Raw genomic sequence first — 18981 nt, 5'->3', positions numbered from 1 at the left:
GAATGTTATCATAGCACAACATGGCTGGCTTATAATAAAACACTATTTGATTCATAGTGGCTTCATTTATTAGGATTTTCTACTATTATGAAATTAATGGAAAGCCTACAGTTGCACGCGCGCGCACGCACGCATACCCACTCCCTCGCCCCCACCCACCCCCCACACATTCAGCCTCGCGCCGTCACCGTCGGGAGCTAAACAGGGAGGGATCACCGGGATTGGGATCGGAACACTTCAGCCGCCGCTGCTGCTGTCGACACAAACAACCACCGGCTTTATTTTATTTCTAACGGAATAATCGTGACCATAACAGGGGTGCTGGATACTGGGAGGACGGCATGGGAGAGCTCACGGCGTTTCTGCTGTTACTGGTGGCGACCTTGACGCTTTCATCCGAGGTGAGCACAACGGAGAAATCCCAGGCTGTGGGAGTCGGTTGAACCGTTCCCTTGGCTCCGTTCATCCGCGGGCCTGTAGCCACAGCGGCCACTAAACCCACCACGGTGCCAACCACCGTGTCTAATCCGAATAACGACATTTTATACTAACAGTTAAACTGAAATGTAATGTAACGTCTGTAACTGCGTATTTTTTAACGTTCCGTTGATGACATGGAGGCTGTGTAACCGTTAACAACCGTGCTGCTACCAAAGATAACATTATTACAGCGCTTTACCGAGGCCCACCCTTCATTTTATCCAGTATATTAGTTTTCCCTGACAGTCAGAAACCTTTTATTATACGTGTCTATTGATGTGACAGGTTTTTACTGTGACACAGATTTACTGCGTAGAATTAGCAAGCCAAATTATGTCAGCAATGCTACCAAGGCCTACCGTTAGATGTCAGTGATTGACAGGTCGGCCCTGCCATGTTGGACATGTTTTGGTTAGTCTTGGGTTGTTTTTTTTAACGTTATTCTTTTACTGTATAATAAAAATACCTTTAGTTTACGGCTGTTATCTGTTGTATTGTTAGCTAGCTTCGTTAGGTCACCAAACTAGCGCAGTGGATAAGGTGTAGGCAGCTAACGCTAGCTTACTTTTCCATTATATTACACGCTAACGGCTAACATAACGTCGTATGCAATCAGTTAACCCTGTATAAAGTCTTAATTGTTTCAAATAAACCCGTCAGTACCTCAGATATACCTAACAAACACAACACATTCAACCGTGATGTGACTATTATATGTTACACCCTGTGGTACCGACGTTGTTTCTTTATTTAGCAATGCAAATGTCCAGTGTTATTTGTTGCTGCTGCGCCGACCTGGCCCACTTGGTCCAGTTCAGCAGCGTTGCAGCTGCAGGGTGGTGATATTGCTGAGGAGAATGGAAAAGGATGCAGCCTTTTTTAGTTTGACACAAGCAAGATGGCGCCTGCAGCTTGCTGCTGTTGCTGTGCAGGACCACAGAGAAATACCCAGCTCAGGACCAGCTGGAAATATGATGAACATGGCCTACATTGCATAATGCAGATCATTATATGCATGCAGCTGTTTTCTCATTACCATGCTGCATCTGGGGCTGCATGTTACTCAGGGAAATTTTTGTACTATAATGCAGGCACAAGATAATAACACACTCTCTGTAGGTTTCCCACCTGAACCAACCCCCTGTGCTGCAGTGAAAAATGTCTCTACAGCAGAATTATGCAGGGCACACTATTTGATGTAGCATTCAACGAATATCACTGTATTGACAAAGCCGTGACTGCCTTAAGATAGTAAAGCTATACTATTTGGGTGGGACATCATGTAGGCCTATGCAAATGAATCTTATCATGCTCACTTGTATTTTTGTTTGCTATGGTGTCACAATCCTGTTCCCAGTTTCTTGTCTTTTTGTTGTACTGTTTTACAATTGCCATTTTCCTTGGGTCTTATGACCTGTCTGGTGAGATTCACTCAAGCCAGCCTGGTTAATCTAGTCAAATCCACCCATTGTGTTGCTATGTATTGCATTTTTTGTGCTGCATGTTCTTAAGGCTGCAGGCTGAGTCATGATTAAAAGAGTCACACATGCCCCGCAGCAGCAATACCTAGATGTGATAACCTTTTGTCATAGCTTGCTGCCACACTCCCTAACCGTCATGTGTTTTTCAGCTTTTTCTTTGACGTAAGACCGGGTTGGACTGGTTGTCTCAGTAGCTAGTAAGCACAAGTGCAATTTACTGGTAGCATAAGACCGGGTTGGACTGGTTGTCTCAGTAGCTAGTAAGCACAAGTGCAATTTACTGGTAGCATAAGACCGGGTTGGACTGGTTGTCTCAGTAGCTAGTAAGCACAAGTGCAATTTACTGGTAGCACATGACTTGATATCACTGTGCCTTGTGGCTTAAATGTGTTTACAAGGGACTTGATTTGAAGGGCATTAGCCAGGGGCATGTGGTGAACAACTGCACATGGACTGGTATGTTCAGACTTTTGTTATTTGAAGCACAGGTTTGCAGGTCTTAGGACTCTCATCCCACCAATCACACATTCTACATATTGACACTGTTTTGTTTTATATATTGTAGACTGTAACATAGATTCATATAGCACTCCCTGTGTTCAAGTGGGTGCTGGTTCCTACACTTTGTAGTTTCTATTTTAACTACTTTGGTACAAACAGAATGAGCAAGACTGGGTTGGGTGCGATATGATGCAAGGCGCTCAAAAAACAAACAAACAAAAAAAAAAACGGGATTTCCATGACTAAATAAATGATGGAAAGAATTATGCAGTGGGCTGATAAGGTGAGAAGAGAGTCATTTCTGTAGAAAGGAACAATGGGCTTTCTCATTCTAAATCACAGGAGGATAATATTATGCACATCTTGACAGGCAAACATAGCATCAAGCCAGAGTTAGTCATTTAAAGATTGGCAGCAGATGGCCTGTTGGCTCACATATTATCAGCATGCAGCATCAGTCTTCTCTGATGTCTGCCAGAAAAATACAAGGCACAGAAGGGGAAACACACGGAGACTTCCTCCAATTGTTTCCCCAAACACAAAGGAAGAAAAACAGCGCAGAGAGCTATGTCCTATTGGACAGCGCAAGACCAAAAACTGGCTCAGCTGAAAGACGAGGTTGACAGCTGGATATTCATAGCCTGTAAGTTAATAAGTTTATCTACTTTATCTTTGATGTGATAGCATATGGTCTTCTTCACACTCGTATTGCACTTTCTTTAGATATAAGAAATTAATAAAACCTCATAAGACAGGCTAACAAAGGACACGTGCTGCCCCGTGGCCGTAATGCTTAGCTCTCCGGCTTATGGGCTCAAAGGGATGAAACAGAGTATCATGCCTTGCTTAGGCTTAAACCAGTAGTAAATTCCTTTATTTATTTATATAATACCTTAAATGTGCAGCGATGTTATTGAGTAATTTATCTTTATGATTCAGTAATCCCAGAACTGTATACAGAGACGGATGAGCAGGATTGAAGTAGAATAAACTGAGAGTGGCTAAATACGCATAAGATACATCAGTATATTTACGGGTAAGCTCTACTTAAGCCAGTGTCATACTGTCAATCTTAATCGTTGTTGTCTCTTTCCCCTGGTCTGTCCAGGTGCCTGCTGATGACTCTGTGGGTTTGCTAACTGAGCCCCAGGTGGCCATGTTCTGTGGGAAGCTCAACATGCACATCAATGTGCAGAGTGGCAAATGGGAGTCGGATCCCTCCGGGACCAAGAGCTGCATCGTCACCAAAGAGGGCATCCTGCAGTACTGCCAAGAGGTATTTAAACAGAGTGAGACTGCCATGCAGTGAAAGAGAAACTAACTACAGCAAGTAGACTCGAAGACACAACTAATGTAGTAAGAAAGAAAATCTTTCACTTTTCTCCAGGTGTACCCAGAGTTGCAGATCACAAATGTTGTGGAGGCCAACCAGCCCGTCAGCATCCAGAACTGGTGCAAGAAAGGCCGCAAGCAATGCCGCAGTCACACTCACATTGTGGTGCCATACCGCTGCCTGGGTAACCAGTTTTTAATGATACAGTTGTATGTTACTGAGTGTGTCTGTGTGTGTATGTTTTTGAATTGAAATACTAACTGCATGAAATAAGCAAAGGCATGTTTATGTTGCAGTTGGGGAGTTTGTGAGCGACGCCCTGCTTGTTCCCGACAAGTGTAAGTTCCTGCATCAGGAGCGTATGGATCAGTGTGAGAGTCACCTGCACTGGCACACTGTAGCCAAAGAGGTGAGACAATAACACAGCATTCAGTGTCACTGTCTGTATGTCATGTTCAGTGTTGGGCTCATAACTCAATAAAATAAATAAAATAACACTCATTATTACTTTTACTTCTTACTCCCTACCAACATTAATTCATAACTTTTCTGTCACTTCCACAAAACTAAAAATTCGCCTGTGACCAGTATCTTTCCAAGGATCTGTCTAAAAGATGGAGAGGTAATTGTGGAGGCAGGCAATATTTCATCACTACATATCCAGCCACAAGCTTCATTAGTTCTTTGGAACTTAGAGCCTGCAGCTGTTTACAATTAAAATCCAGTTTTGGTTGATTCGCCAGAGTTGGGCGACAGCCATCCTCCACTGCGGAGGAGGGCTCACTTTTGGTGGGGTGTACTTCCACAAGCTTCATGTTGTTGTGCTATCGTAGCAATGTTAAATGTTTCAAGAGGTGTGACGTCATGTTTTTCGCAATGGAAAGAGTGATGTTCTAGCCATCTTTCCTCTCAACAAAATCATGTAATAGGAGTATTTCCAGCTGCTGAATGTAAGCGTTTCGTTTTTCTGAGCTAGCTTGCTGCTTTGTGAAGTGCACGTGCAGCGCAGCAATTGTGAAAATAAATCTAGGGATGAGGTTGATTGTCAGATTTCAAATCAGTAGGGGAGACAATACGAGTAAAATGAGTTTTTGTTGCACCACTCGTTACTGGAAAATGTACTGTAACACGTTCCTGCCCAACACTGCTCATACTGTATGTAATGCTCCCGCTGTATCTGCTAGTGGTCTTTTCTTTCTTTTCTATCTGGTCTTCTGTTGGCTCCTTCTGAATGACTCAGCACTCCTTAATTTTGTCCTCCCTCGATTCTGTCATCAGCCATCTCCGCCACTTTGTTCTGATTATTATTCCATTTATCGTCACTCCTTTTTGAGTGTTCATTCATGTTCAGTCACCCACGAAGATAATCGACTGTCAAACATTGATTCTTCTTCAGTAATCTGTGCATCAGAGCTGAATAATGAGTGTGTGGCTCTGCTCCTTATCTCTACTCACCAAGGTTTACCACAATAAGCTCTCAAATTTTCATGAAATGATTGAATATTGTGTGGTTCCATTTTGGTTATGTGAGTTTTTGGAAGTGATGATTAATGCCTGTTATTACATTTAGTCTTGTGGAGACCGCTCCATGAATCTCCATGACTACGGGATGCTGTTGCCATGTGGTATTGACCGTTTCCGTGGTGTGGAGTTTGTGTGCTGTCCGGCAGAGGCGGAGCGAGAGTCAGACAGTGCTGAACTAGAAGGGGAGGAGTCAGACGTCTGGTGGGGCGGAGCCGAGACTGAATACTCTGATAACAGGTATTATCACACATTCATAGAGTCTCATGGACACACACACACACACACTTGTTGAAACATAAACTGAACCAGCCGCTCTCCCTGCAGTATGTCACGCCCAGCAGAGACAGTGCCAGCCACTGCAGAGGACGATGAAGATGAGAATGAAGAGGCGGAGACTTTTGAAAGGGATGAGAACGGAGACGTCGACGAAGATGAGGAGGAGGATGAGGAAGATGACGACGTGACCGATGAGCGGGATAGCGATGAGCGCAATGCTAACATTGCCATGACAACCACAACCACCACCACCACTGAGTCAGTCGAGGAAGTGGTTCGAGGTGAGAAATCAAGCGGATACACACCGTTTGTTCACGTGTATTCATTTAGCAGTTGTTTTTCATCGTGTGTTGTTTTGTTGATTACATAACAAGCTCACATTTTGCATTCATTTTATTTTGATTCTTAATTTGCGTTTGCCTGTGTGTACATTATCTCAGCCGTTTGTTGGGCTCGTGCCGAGTCAGGCCCGTGTCACGCCATGCTGGAGCGTTGGTACTTCGTGCCTGAGAAGGGCCGCTGTGCTCCCTTCTTGTTTGGGGGCTGTGGGGGCAACAGGAATAACTTTGACTCGGAGGAGTACTGCCTAGCTGTCTGCGGCAGCTCGCGTAAGTCCCAGGACTGGAGCCGTCGAAACCCAGAGGGGGCCGCATCATGAGCCTGATTCCTGTCCTCAGGCTGCTGCAGATTGTCTGTGTGTCATCCATTTTCTCTTTCTCTCCCTGTCCTGAATGTCTGTTGGCTCTTAACCACTTGGACCGCTGACAAGTGGATTCGCTTGCTTGTTTTCTAGTTTTGTGTTGAGTATTAAAGGATTATTTTCTCAAGATAGAAGATATAAACTTTTGATTGGAAAAGAAAAGGCCATGAAATCACCCACGTCCCTGGTATAACAGATTTTTGTTTGCGTACCTTTCAAACAAAACTAAGACAGTGTTTTTCAATTTGTGGTAAAGATGAAGCAAACTGATAAATGATAAGGCTGATGATTTTCTATATTTGTCTTACCGTCAGGAAGTCCAATGGAGAGACCAAAACCAACAATGCATCAGTCTGTCTACTTTCAAACTCTGTTATCCTGTTGGTGGCTCTTAGCCCTGAGCCCATTCCTTACCTACAGAGTATGTTGATCTTAAAAAGTGCATCACAAATACATATTTATGTGGTTTGAAAATGTAATTCCCTAAAACGTCAAGTTACTGGAGTAAATATAGCATCCGCTGGGGACAATTTTTGAGCCACAGATTAAAGCACATCTGGTTCTCTGGTTCTCTAGTTAGTGTTTACAGCTACCAGTACAATGAATATGGGATTTACTTAGAAACTAAGCCACAGTGCCTGTGAAACATCAGTTGGTGCAACAGTGTGGCTCACTGATGTGTTTTTAATGGTTTTTGGACAACAATGGAGGCCCATGCCACAGAGGAATTCACTATACCAGGCTTCAACTACACAGGCACTATTTGTTAGTCGAATCAGTTTATTGATGGTTTCTGATCTCTTTATTGGACTAATTGAAAGTAAGATAAATATAGAATATCACCAGCTGTTTTCCTAAAGCTGTAGTTTGTAACTTTTATAAAAAATAATGTTTCATATTTGCTGAACTGTCACTTTATTCACACAGCAATAGCGGAGACAGATAATTACCTTGTAGTGCTTCTCATGACAATACCGCATGTGAATGAAAACAACCAATCAGAGTTGAGAAGACAGCACTGATTAAGATTCTGTTACTTCATTGCCAATTTCTCCCCTCAGATGTTTTCAGAAGTATAATTTAGTGTGTGGTTCAGCTGTAAAATGGGAATGTTTGCTTCAGCTGGTGGGAGGTGCTTCGTACTTTGGTCGAATGTCTCCAACATGGCAGCCAAGTCACAAACTTCTTTATTTTACAGCTGTGCACAGTGCACTAAAATATGTTTCTGAAAACATTTAGGCTATGCAGTAACAAAATCTTGATTCATGTTTGATCAGTGCTGTCTAGTTTGACAGTTTGGCCAAAGTTTACCAGCAGTGACTGACAATAATTGGCACTGCGTCAGAGATTCTTTGGCTCTGATTGGCTGTATTCGGTATGCCGCGGTAGATTCTAGCAAATGCCATCAAAAGCAGGAGGAAGAGGAGGGATGTAATTTTTTTTCACAGACTTTCTGTCTCGTCCGTCTTTCAGAATATAGTGACAGTTTCAGCATGTGACACATAGTTATTTTCCCTAAAAGTTACCAACTGTAGCTTTGAAGAAGCTTTGAGAGCAGCCATTTTACATCAGTAAAGTCAGTTCTTTGACTGATGCTTGAACACTGTAGTGAAAGGAAAATGAAAAGAAAGGCAAGCTGATGTGTCCCTACTGGAAAGCAGCCATGACACTCTAGTACTCATTCACTTCGACATCATTTCATTACTCATTTCATCATTTTCTAACCAATAACACTAACTGATACTTCTTTCAGCATGTGGACGAGGCAGCGTGAATACTGAACCTTGAATGTCTGCGTGTGCCTGCATGCATTACTCTACACATGTGTGTTTGCATGCCTTGCAGATGCAAGGTTTTGTGTCTGCTGCTGCAGCTCCGTAGTAGCCTGACCTGACAGCTGTGGGTCTCTTAACGGTGTCATAAACATGTCTGTTGTGTTGATATCCATAGTGTGTGTCTATGTGTGTGAATGGGGGAGGGTGTTGCTTAAGGTTAATGGGTTCATTTGTGGTTTCCACCCATACTCCTCAGTGGTGCAGCGTCTGCCCTGATCCTGACTTGGCACTTTTCATCTTATCTCCAGGCTCCCACATTAAATAGAGATGTAGACACAACACTTGTACTGGGAAACTACTCATCCTTTGTCCCTCGATAACCTGTGTGTCTTTTACACTGTTATTTGTATGTGTGTTAAAACATTCTGTATGTACCTAACATAGTGAATATTTTTAACATACTTAAATTTCAGTTATAATTGTTGAAACCTTTTGTTATGTTGCCTTTATGGAATGCATTGTGTTTCAGATGCACTGGGATCTGTGTTTCTTCTGCATCTTCTTTACTTGTTGTCTTAATATCATCTAAATGTTCCCCCCTGCCCTGTATTTGATTCCTGCCTCCTTGTTCTTCAGTGCCCACCATGGCCCCCAGCCCTCCAGACGCCGTGGATCGGTACCTTGAATCTCCCGGGGACGACAACGAACACTCTGACTTCCAGAAGGCCAAGGAAAGCCTGGAGGCCAAACACCGTGAGAAGATGTCCCAGGTGTGCTTGTGTGTCACATTTCTGTCTGGAGTATTTCCCTGTCAAGGCGTCTAAATGTCTGATCTGTCGAGACAAAGCCTGAGTTTGTCAGTCTGTGATGCTTATGTCCGTGATGTGACACTTTCTTTGTGTCCAGGTGATGAGAGAGTGGGAAGAGGCTGAGAGGCAGGCCAAGAACCTTCCTCGCGCTGACAAGAAGGCTGTCATCCAGGTAGGACGCACGTCATAGTTTCTTTTGTGTTTCTGTGTTTTTAAACCATCAGTTATAAATTTCAGAGGTGTTTGTTATGAAAATATTTTTGTTCCCTTATCTTTGCCAAAATGAATGAAAAGTCAGCTAGGTTGATGAGTCAGGTGGCAGAGGATAAAGATTCTGACACGTTTATTTATTACTTTATTTCAATGTGAATTAGGACCATTGTAAGGAAAAAAGAAGTAAATACAGAGCTGGGGAAGAGGGGTAGTATTCTGAGAAAACACTGAACGAAAAAAAAAAAGCCTGAAATATCCCTTTGTCTCCTGGGCTTTTTGGCAGAAGGTCAGGTGACATAGTATAAAGAGCGACAAAGAAGGAAGTCATGGTGGGTGATTGGGTCAAACACAGGACTTTCACCCATGAGAGCGAGATTGTGTTCTGTGCGCATCAACGTTTGCTATTTTTAGAGTTAGCTGACTTATTATCTTCAGTTTTTAGGATGCATAAAGCTGCTGAATGCACACTGTGTACATACACTATAGCAGCATAGTTTAATCGGCCTTTTCCTGTTAACCTCATAATGTCAACTTTCATTTTGGAAGTATTTTTGAATGATAAATCTTGATTGGACATTTGAACAACGGTTATTTAAAGCCTCTACGTTTGCTGGGATTTCCCATTTACTGGGGCTGTTGGTGGTGTGATGAGGTTGATTCAGCCTTGCAAAGTAAAGTGATGTGGTTCCTTGACTTACAAAATAACTTTTTTTTTTCATAAATGTGTGACTTTAATCTCCTTGCAAATTTACCACTTTGTAATTTCATAATACTCATTTTTTTCCATGTAAATTCTGAGTTTTTTCTAGCAATTTCATCCCACTCTCCCAGCTCTGTATTTTATTTAATTTTTTTCTTACAATGGCTCTAATACGTCATCGTACATAAATAACAAGTGGCATGTTGAGCTACAGAGTCTTTTGCCAATTTATTGCTCTGCTGGCTGCCATGACTCACTCATTGTGAATTTTATCAATTTATTACATTTTTGATTGATTGGATAATGTAAGAAATAATATATATTATATAATAATATGTAAGAAAAGAGTGATTTCCAAATTAAAAAACTTAAAAGTGTGCATTTTTGCCATATATTTGACTTAAATTGAATGATGAACACAGGGACATGGGTTACAACATGAAAAAGTGTTTGTTTTTTTTTTTCACAGTGTTTTTAAATCTATTTTTAACTTGATGATTTCTAAAACAAGGTTATAATCTAAAAAAGAAACTGCCATTTAATTCCTGAACATGTTTGTAAAGTGAAACATTTCAAGAAGCTCAATTTATGTCAGAACAACACATGAAGCAGTGGGCTGAAGCAGAGCAGCGCGGTGCGTCGGCCGGCACCAGTGTGGGTTTGTTCATAGAATATAATGGAGACGGGCGTTTTGATGCGTGGCGTATGGTGGCGGTGTATGTTGCACTTCAGAAAGGAATAATTAAACTTGTTCAAAAGCAAGACAAAAAAAGGTGACATTTTTATATCAAGTACCAAAATTATTTTAGTATTGTGATCCTTTCCTCCACCATCCCTCATGGTAAATGTGTATTTCCTAACACTTTGTGTCCAAGGTAGAGGACCTTTTATAAACACAAAAACTGAACTGTTAGTGTGTATAATCACATATGTAGTATTAATAGGTTGTTGTAAAATGTACTGTATTTGCAGCACTTCCAGGAGAAAGTTGAGGCTCTGGAGCGGGAGGCAGCAGGAGAGAGGCAGCAGCTAGTGGAGACCCACATGGCCCGGGTGGAAGCTCTGCTCAACAGCCGCCGTCGCCTGGCTCTGGAAAATTACCTCAGCGCCCTACAGGCCAACCCTCCACGGGTACACATATATACACACACACACACACCCCTCTGGACTTTTCAACAAAAGCAGAGCTGTTACATGAAGTCATAGGTGTGTTCATAGTCAAAGGACCCATTTAATAGGAGAGTTAAGAGACAAGTAACAATAGCTGCCTCAGTACATTTAACGTATGTGTCAAATTATTCTGCAGTCGTACCTGGCAGGAAATATAATTAAGTGTAACTGTATTAAAAACAGCAGATATGTTTTGACAAGGCATGCATAAGTGTAATAATATCAGTAACACCTTGCATTACTGCCTCCACCAGGCCCGTCAGGTGCTGAGCCTGCTGAAGAAGTATGTCCGTGCTGAGCAGAAGGACAGGCAGCACACGCTGAAACATTACGAGCATGTCCGCACGGTCGATCCCAAGAAGGCTGCACAGATCCGACCTCAGGTACTCACACACATCAAGTCAAAAATCCCTTTATCCTAAACTTGTAATGTGATTTCCAAATTAATCTGGAACTTCTTCACTTTCTTCTGACCTTTTAGGTTTTGACCCACCTACGTGTGATTGATGAGAGGATGAATCAGTCTGTTGGTCTGCTCTACAAAGTGCCCAGTGTGGCGAATGAGATCCAAAACCAAGTCTGTAAGTGTCAGCTTTTATTTTTCTTACTGACTTTGAATGACTTCTCTTTACAGTCAGGGTCTGAGGATTAATTATTTTGTATCTAAATGCTATGAAATATTTCACTATCATAAAAAAACTTTTTGTTAAATCATGTCTGCCCACAAGAGAACCGTCTCCCAAAGACAAAATGCACTTTGTTGCCTTTCTTGCCTTTTCTGACCTTTTATTGACCAAATGACAATTAAGTGAATAGTTGGGAGAATAATCAGCAGATTAAGCGATGATGAAAATAATGGTTGGTAGCAGGTTGGTACACTAAGAGAATTGACTTGCAGAGAAATTAAATCTGTAGTTAGCAACTTTAAGAATAATCCTTTTTTTGTTTTACTTAATTGTCAATATATCCTGACTGTAGTGCACAAGACTGATAATTTGTGAAAAAAAAAATCATATCCCTCTGCCTCCTTATAATACACTGCTGTCAGTCATATCAGTGAGCTTGTGAATTGTGGTTGAACTGTCAAACTATGCATCGCTGATCAAATATGAATCAAGATTGTTACTGTATTGCTTTTATATGCTGTTTAGCTGTAAAATGAGAAAGTTTGTGGTTGCCATGTTGAAAACTGTCAAGCCAAAATGAAGCACCCTCCACCAGCCAGAGCAATGATCATTGGTTGTTTTTGGAAAGACACAGCAGATCCTTGCAAATGCAAGAAAATGAGCACTAGAAGGAGGAGGGACACAGATTATCTGTCACTTATCTACTATTGTCTGAATATAGGAACACTTTCAGCAAATTCGACAAAAAGATTTTTATAAAAGTCACCAACTGCAGCTTTGAACATGTCTTTTGTATCTGTTATGTTATGTGTTTACTTTAAAGAGATGAGCTCACACTGGAACAGTGGCACCAGCAGGATTATATTTTATCTGCTTGCCCACTTGTAGGGCACCTTTAACACGCACTTCCCACGCCTGGACATGTACAGTTTACTCAGTGAGTGAGCAAGACAGTGGTTTTATAGTGGTGTTACTGACACAACACCACTATAAAACTCTGATTGGCCTATCACGTGCATTTCAAAGACGAGCCAATAGACCTGATAACAACAGCCAGCAAGAAAACAGAATAGAACCACCTATTTGAAGTTCATTCTGCGTCTCCCTGTTGCATCAAACTCCTGCAGAACAGCCTTTGCATCAATTCCAATATCATGATGATCCCGTGATATTCAGCTATTCATGGCTCTGCATACTTGTCGCTGCTGAGGCTTTTTTGCTTTCTTATTTCAAAAGCCTATAAAATGCTCAGTTTTTTTGTCTGCTCATTTCTAACTACTTGTGTTTGTTAACAAACAAGATAAGTAACACAATATTGCTAGCATCACAACTGAGCGGCAGAAATGTTTATCTGACCTCTGGCCGTGACATATGCACCAATCATCGGCATCCAAATGTATTTACATCATAGTGAGTGGACACAGCTAAAAAATGCATCTACTGCTGCCAGCACCACTGTACTGGAATAACATTTAATTAAACAACCTTAAATATTACCACCAGACTTAATTTAAGTAGCCCCACAGCCTCTCTTAGTGCTGAGTGAGGATTAAAACCGGTTAAACAGCATGTCTGAGGTCCAGTGATGGATAATATGCTGATAAGCAGCAGCTCTCCTGTTAGTCTCTGTTTAGTAATCAGGACACTGGAGGCACTGTTTCTCCCTCCCATCTATCACCATGCTGTGTCTCCCTCTCTCACACTTTATGTCTTCATTTTCTTCCACAGCTGTTATAATGCAGAGAGTTCAGTCGGAGCTGTCTCAGCAAGTCTCTTCCCTGCAGAGCGATGGGCGGGTGAGTCGAGTTGCACCCACTCACCTATGTAGGGAGTCTGTTCTGTGAAATCTGCACTGTCTCACTTATATGAATAGAACCACCCTGCAGACACACACTAAGTGGCCAAAGGAAAGGCAGAGAATACAATTATTGTTCAGTGTTTTTTAAAATGTCTCCGCTGATCACAGGAAGTGATGACTGTAATCAAGTACAGTGAATGAACAGAAGTGGAGAAATCAATCATCCATCTGAAAATACATGATCTCCCAGGACGATACTGTGCCTGAAGGGCAAAAAGATTTAGACTGTCAGATCACAGGCGTAGTTTCAGCTTTGTGTATTGGGAAAATAATGACTTCAGCGAGTTGAAGTCCTGTGGGTGATGTCAGGCGTTTCTGCCTTTTAGCAGGTAATCATCAGGATGAAATGACACTTTCAAAGGAAGCCTCCCTTAGGGGTCCCACATCGATCCGTCCCGACTAATGTTCCTTTGTGTTGCAGGTGGATGGCAGAGTGAGTTACGGTAATGATGCGCTGATGCCTGACCAGGCCTACAGCTCTGCTCCTATGGACCCCGGCCTGGACGGACTGGGCTTCATCCACCCTGAGAGCTTCAACCAGCCCAACACAGAGAACCATGGTAAAGATACTTGTTTAAATACCATAAAGTGTGAAACTCAGCAGGAGCTCACTGAAATTAGTCACTGATCAGATAATCCATGCAAATTTGATTTTGCAATTTTGCATTTGATCCCTTTTCAAAAATGGTCTTAATTATTTCCTGCAGTGGAACCTGTTGATGCTCGTCCAATTCCAGATAGAGGACTCCCAACACGACCTGGTGAGTGTATTTGTGTGTATTACTGAGTCACGCATGGCTAAGAGGAAGTACTGAACACATGGCAATTAATCAATATTACATTTGATCATATCTACATATAACTGTCTAATGACATAGTCTATATATACAATATAACAAGTTAACATTTACCATAGTGATAGCATGAGATCTTGAAGGTATACTGTGCAGGATTTTCTTAACATATTGACTCTTTGAAAAGTAATCCCTCCCAATCACTGCCCTACCTGTATTTTCTTATTATTTTGCTGTATTCGAGATGTTTCTGGACTCAGTGAGGAAGTGAGGTTGGGGCTTTATAAAAAGGTAGTGACTAGGTGCCAGACCGAAAGCAGCACGCAACCAAGAGGAAGCTCCAGTACAGAAAAATCGTGCCAGCAAGGTGAAACGCAAAACTGACAAAGCTGGGGAAGACTTTCACTTTCACGAGAGATTCTGTTTAACAAACATCCGTCCATCCGTCCATTTTCATCCGCTTATCTGGGGCCGGGTCGCGGGGGCAGCAGACCAAGCAAAGCACCCCAGACGTCCCTCTACCCAGCTCCTCCTGGGGGACCCCAAGGCATTCTCAGGCCAGACAAGATATGTAATCCCTCCAGTGTTTTCTGGGTTTGTCCCGGGGCCTCCTACCAGTGGGACGTGCCTGGAACACCTCTAATGGGAGGCGCCCAGGTGGCATCCTGATCAGATGCCCGAACCACCTAAGCTGACCCCTTTTGACGCAAAGGAGCAGCGTCTCTACTGCAAGCTCCCTTTGGATGCCCAAGCTTCTTACCCTGTCTCTAAGGCTGAGCCCAGCCACCCCACAGAGGAAACTTATTTTGGCCGCTTGGATCCGCGATCTCATTCTTTCGGCCACTACCCAGAGCTCATGACCGTAGGCGAAGGTTGGGACCATGACAGTCTGGCACAGCACCTACATTACTGCAGCGGCTGTACCAAACTGTTTACAAACAGTAGCCACCAATTCCTGCATAGTATACCTTTTAAGATGTTCTGTAAACAAACAAAAGTTGTTTGAATTCACTAAAACGCGTAGCATTTTTCTTTGTGCTCTAATTGGCTAAATACAGTTCCTTCCTCATAAAAATCTATGTATGTAGGTATGTTTTTTATTGTTAAAAAAAAACAACAACCCTCAAATCATGCATTGTTTTCATCAAGTTTGTTTGCAAGCAGTCTTCCTCACAGACTTTGCTGCGCCTCTTTGCACTTTACCACCAGCAACAGCTCATCAGCACAACAGCTTGAATCAATGAAGAGAGTGTATCACTTCACTGCTGATGCAAATAAAACTGGGACACGATTGTGTAATATCACATTGTACAAATACTTTCCTACTTTATGTAGGATAAACAACTGCGATGACACAACTAAATGTGTTTTTATTACACACTTTGTCTGTATTTAATTTCAGTGTCTGCCCTGAAACCAGAGGAGATACCAGAAGTGCGGATGGAGACTGAAGAGAGGCAAAGTGCTGGTTATGAAGTTTACCATCAAAAACTGGTATGAAAACACATCATGCCCCTTATCTTTGGTCCTGCAGTGGAGTCTGTGCTCTGTACACATCAACAGTTTTTTTTTTTTAATCGGCAGGTGTTTTTCGCTGAGGATGTGGGGTCGAATAAAGGTGCTATCATTGGACTCATGGTTGGAGGGGTTGTCATAGCAACTGTCATTGTCATTACTTTGGTGATGCTGAGGAAGAAACAGTACACTTCCATTCACCACGGTGTAATTGAGGTAAGTAAAGTCCTATGTTGAGGGGTCATGTTTCCCAGTGTTATCATGTGTTTTTTTAAGTTACATAAAAGACTTGTTTCACTAACCTGCTTTATCTGCGGTCTGTAGGTGGATGCAGCAGTCACACCAGAGGAGCGTCATCTGGCCAAGATGCAGCAGAACGGTTATGAAAATCCCACCTACAAATTCTTCGAGCAGATGCAGAACTAAAAGAACTGCTCATCAGCATTTCCTCCCCTCACACTTTCACTCGTCAGGTCTGTTCCATTCTGGTCCCTTGCCCTCAGCCCCTACACCTTCAGATTCTCACCTTGTTAAGGCAAAGCAAAGGTGTGAAGAGTGCTACAGAGGTTCGTTTTTATGTTGTTGAAAAGTTAGGAGCAGATAAGTGAAGCCTTTGTACCAGTTCATGTCTCGGTCAGGGGTTTGGGCCAAAGGAAAACAACATGGAACAAAGCCTACCTAATCCCTGATCCCTTGATTGTAAAGAGCTTACATCCACCTGCAATTTATCGGACAAGGGTATCCTTTTTCACCTGCACTTTGGCCAGTCACAACAAAAACTCTATTCAGCCTGTTTATACCTGGTGTTATTGTGCCTCTTGGGTGATCTGATCACAAGTGGACGGCTTTGAGTCTGTCTGTAAACACAAGGCATTAGAGTGCATCTTCACATGGGTCTCTAGTGACCACTGCAAAATAAACTGGTGAATCATTTCCGTTTGCAAAGACCAGCTGCTTAGTTGTTTTTAACCGTGAGGAGGTTTGTCTTGCTGTAAACTCTGCTGTATTAGCTCGTGCTAACCGGGCAGATGTTGAACTGACTGTTCTTTGGGAGCAGAGTTGCTTCAGAGACGGCAGTTCGGATCTGTGCCTGCGCAACTACACAGAAGGTTTTTATTATCCGGTCGGGTAGCAGATAAGCAAGGACGTTAGTGTGGCCCAGGACACAATAGCATTCACACTGCTGAAACAATGTGGCCACATTTGGCCCAGACCAGCTCCAAATGTGGTCTGAGCGTTTGGATCTCCAGACGCATTGAGGACACATTTGGTTCACTCACACATGTACTTAGAGTCGTCCACTTGTGATCTGATCACCCAGGACACCTTAATACCAGGTGTAAACAGGGTCATAGAGTTCTTACTGAAAAACCCTGCTGATGATTTATGTGACGTCTCACAGCTGAGACGATGTAAGTCTAAGCAGTTTAATTCCCAATCACTCGCTCATTGCTCCAACTGTTCCGTTTTCCTCAAACTGCTCCACCCTCCCCACCCCCACCCCCACTCTCCGATGACAGCTGTGCTGTGTTTGATGACATAACTGCTCTTAGAGCTGGCATTGGGAGGAGGGGCTTTCAAAGCGCCTCTCCGCACGATTAAAGCCCAACTGTTTCAGGTTTGTTTTTCAAAAAAGGAAAAAAAAAATGCAGAAAAATTCTACATAATCAAAATATGTAAAAGTTGAAAAATATTGAATGTTTTGTTTTCTGATTTTTTTTTTATGTGTAATATATTAAGACAGAGATTAGCTGTAAGTAAATGTAGTGCATGGCAATATTGATGACAGATACAGTATACTGTATGTTGAGGTCCTCAGGAGCGGTCCTCTCTTACTAGATATTTTAGCAGGATTGTACATTTCTAGTGTCTTCTTTGTGACCTTGTGATATGAAGAAGAAAAAGAGTATTCAGAACCCGGTCTGCTTTGTCGTCACACAGACTTGCTTTAACTGAATCTTGGCTCGTTAACGCTCATCTCCATGCTTCACTGTTGTGTTAGCTGCATGGGCAAAATGCTCTATATGTAATATATGAAGTGTAATAGTATCCGAAAGGAAGACGATTTTGTTACTGTTTGCGTTCTATGCACTCTGTCATTTTTGAAGTCTGATTATTATCACCAAATATTATTATTGCTGTTAAGTCCCTGATGCCAATTCACGCTGTTGCTGCACATCTGGGTTTTTGTTAGAACGAGGAGATCAAAGGTTTTCTGAAAGTGTATCATTCCAGATTTATCATTCCACTCTTTCTCTTGATTGTAAATATTTGGAAGATGGAGATCTGGCTCTCAATGGCCTGGTTTCATTATCAAGCTCCACCTCTCCGTCTCTTGGTCGTGTGTTCTTCAGTCTTTCTTTCTAACCCTGTTTGTCCTGTTTATCCTCTCTTTCCGGCTGCGTCAGCAATATTGTACAGCGCAGCACTTTTGAGTATTTGCTAAAGAGATGGGACTCGTTAGGCCTACAAATGTTTTCTCCTCTTCACACACATTCCTTCACCAAATCTCACATTCTATTTTTCTACATTTCCTGTGTATACATGTACAGTGCTTCTGTTCGTCTTGTGGTGGATATTTCTTTGTCTGCGTTATCTGTTGTCAAGTCCTCACGAAGAGGTGAAGAGTTAACAACACTAGGAGGATGACTACGACTCACATCAGCATGGAGACACCTTGCCCTCTCCCATTACTATTAAGTTATTAACGCCACCTTCAGTCAACATGAATGTGACATGCATAGTGTGCTTTTATACCATAGAAATACAACACATATCACCTCTCTACATATGATATCCACACATGTACAGACACACTAACTGAAGCTCTTAATCAGGTGAATGTTTAAAATTTGTATCGATGCTCACCCTGGGTGTCTTTGGAGGCTCGTGTTTTAAAAAAAGAAAAAAAAAAGTATGCTTTTTGTTTCTCTCATTGATTCAGTGACCTTCCTCTGTGTGTAGTTAAATGAACCATTTGCTTAGAGTAAGAAAAGGCTTTCTACACTCACTATACCATGAATAAAATTTTGAATGTACATACATTTCTGGCTGTTTGTCATTTTGGATCTTTTATGATGATTCATGCAGGATTTTAAACTATGCAGGGTTGTTGGTTTCTGTTTATAAACACGCTCACCAGCAAAACTGAAAGCAGTGGGGGAAACATGGCGACAAATTTCCCAAGTACAGAAAATTACAAGCAGAGGGCAGAGTCTCTGCAGAA

The 18981-nt window shown here is 42.2% G+C and overlaps 1 protein-coding gene across 2 annotated transcripts; it reads left to right on the top strand.

Moving 5' to 3' along the window:
* The first annotated feature begins 173 nt into the window (after positions 1 to 173).
* Positions 174 to 18799, top strand: LOC125899208 (amyloid-beta A4 protein). 2 transcript variants are annotated; one of them, XM_049593308.1, is made up of 18 exons: positions 174 to 401; positions 3571 to 3738; positions 3850 to 3979; positions 4092 to 4204; positions 5366 to 5556; positions 5644 to 5876; positions 6036 to 6203; positions 8707 to 8840; positions 8977 to 9051; positions 10765 to 10923; positions 11217 to 11345; positions 11444 to 11543; positions 13317 to 13384; positions 13868 to 14006; positions 14154 to 14207; positions 15643 to 15734; positions 15825 to 15971; positions 16080 to 18799. In XM_049593308.1, exons 1-18 carry the CDS (start codon positions 342 to 344, stop codon positions 16179 to 16181), a joined length of 2262 nt encoding a protein of 753 aa, XP_049449265.1. In that variant the 5' UTR covers positions 174 to 341; the 3' UTR covers positions 16182 to 18799. The 2 variants fall into 2 exon arrangements, with proteins under 2 accessions (XP_049449265.1, XP_049449266.1); XM_049593309.1 differs by lacking the exon at positions 6036 to 6203.
* Positions 18800 to 18981: the final 182 nt, after the last annotated feature.

Source organism: Epinephelus fuscoguttatus, linkage group LG13 (genome assembly GCF_011397635.1).
Source record: "Epinephelus fuscoguttatus linkage group LG13, E.fuscoguttatus.final_Chr_v1".
In the NCBI taxonomy this organism is placed as follows: domain Eukaryota; kingdom Metazoa; phylum Chordata; class Actinopteri; order Perciformes; family Serranidae; genus Epinephelus; species Epinephelus fuscoguttatus.
The sequence above is the reverse complement of the archived record's forward strand: the minus strand, read 5'-3'. Positions and strand labels throughout refer to the sequence as shown.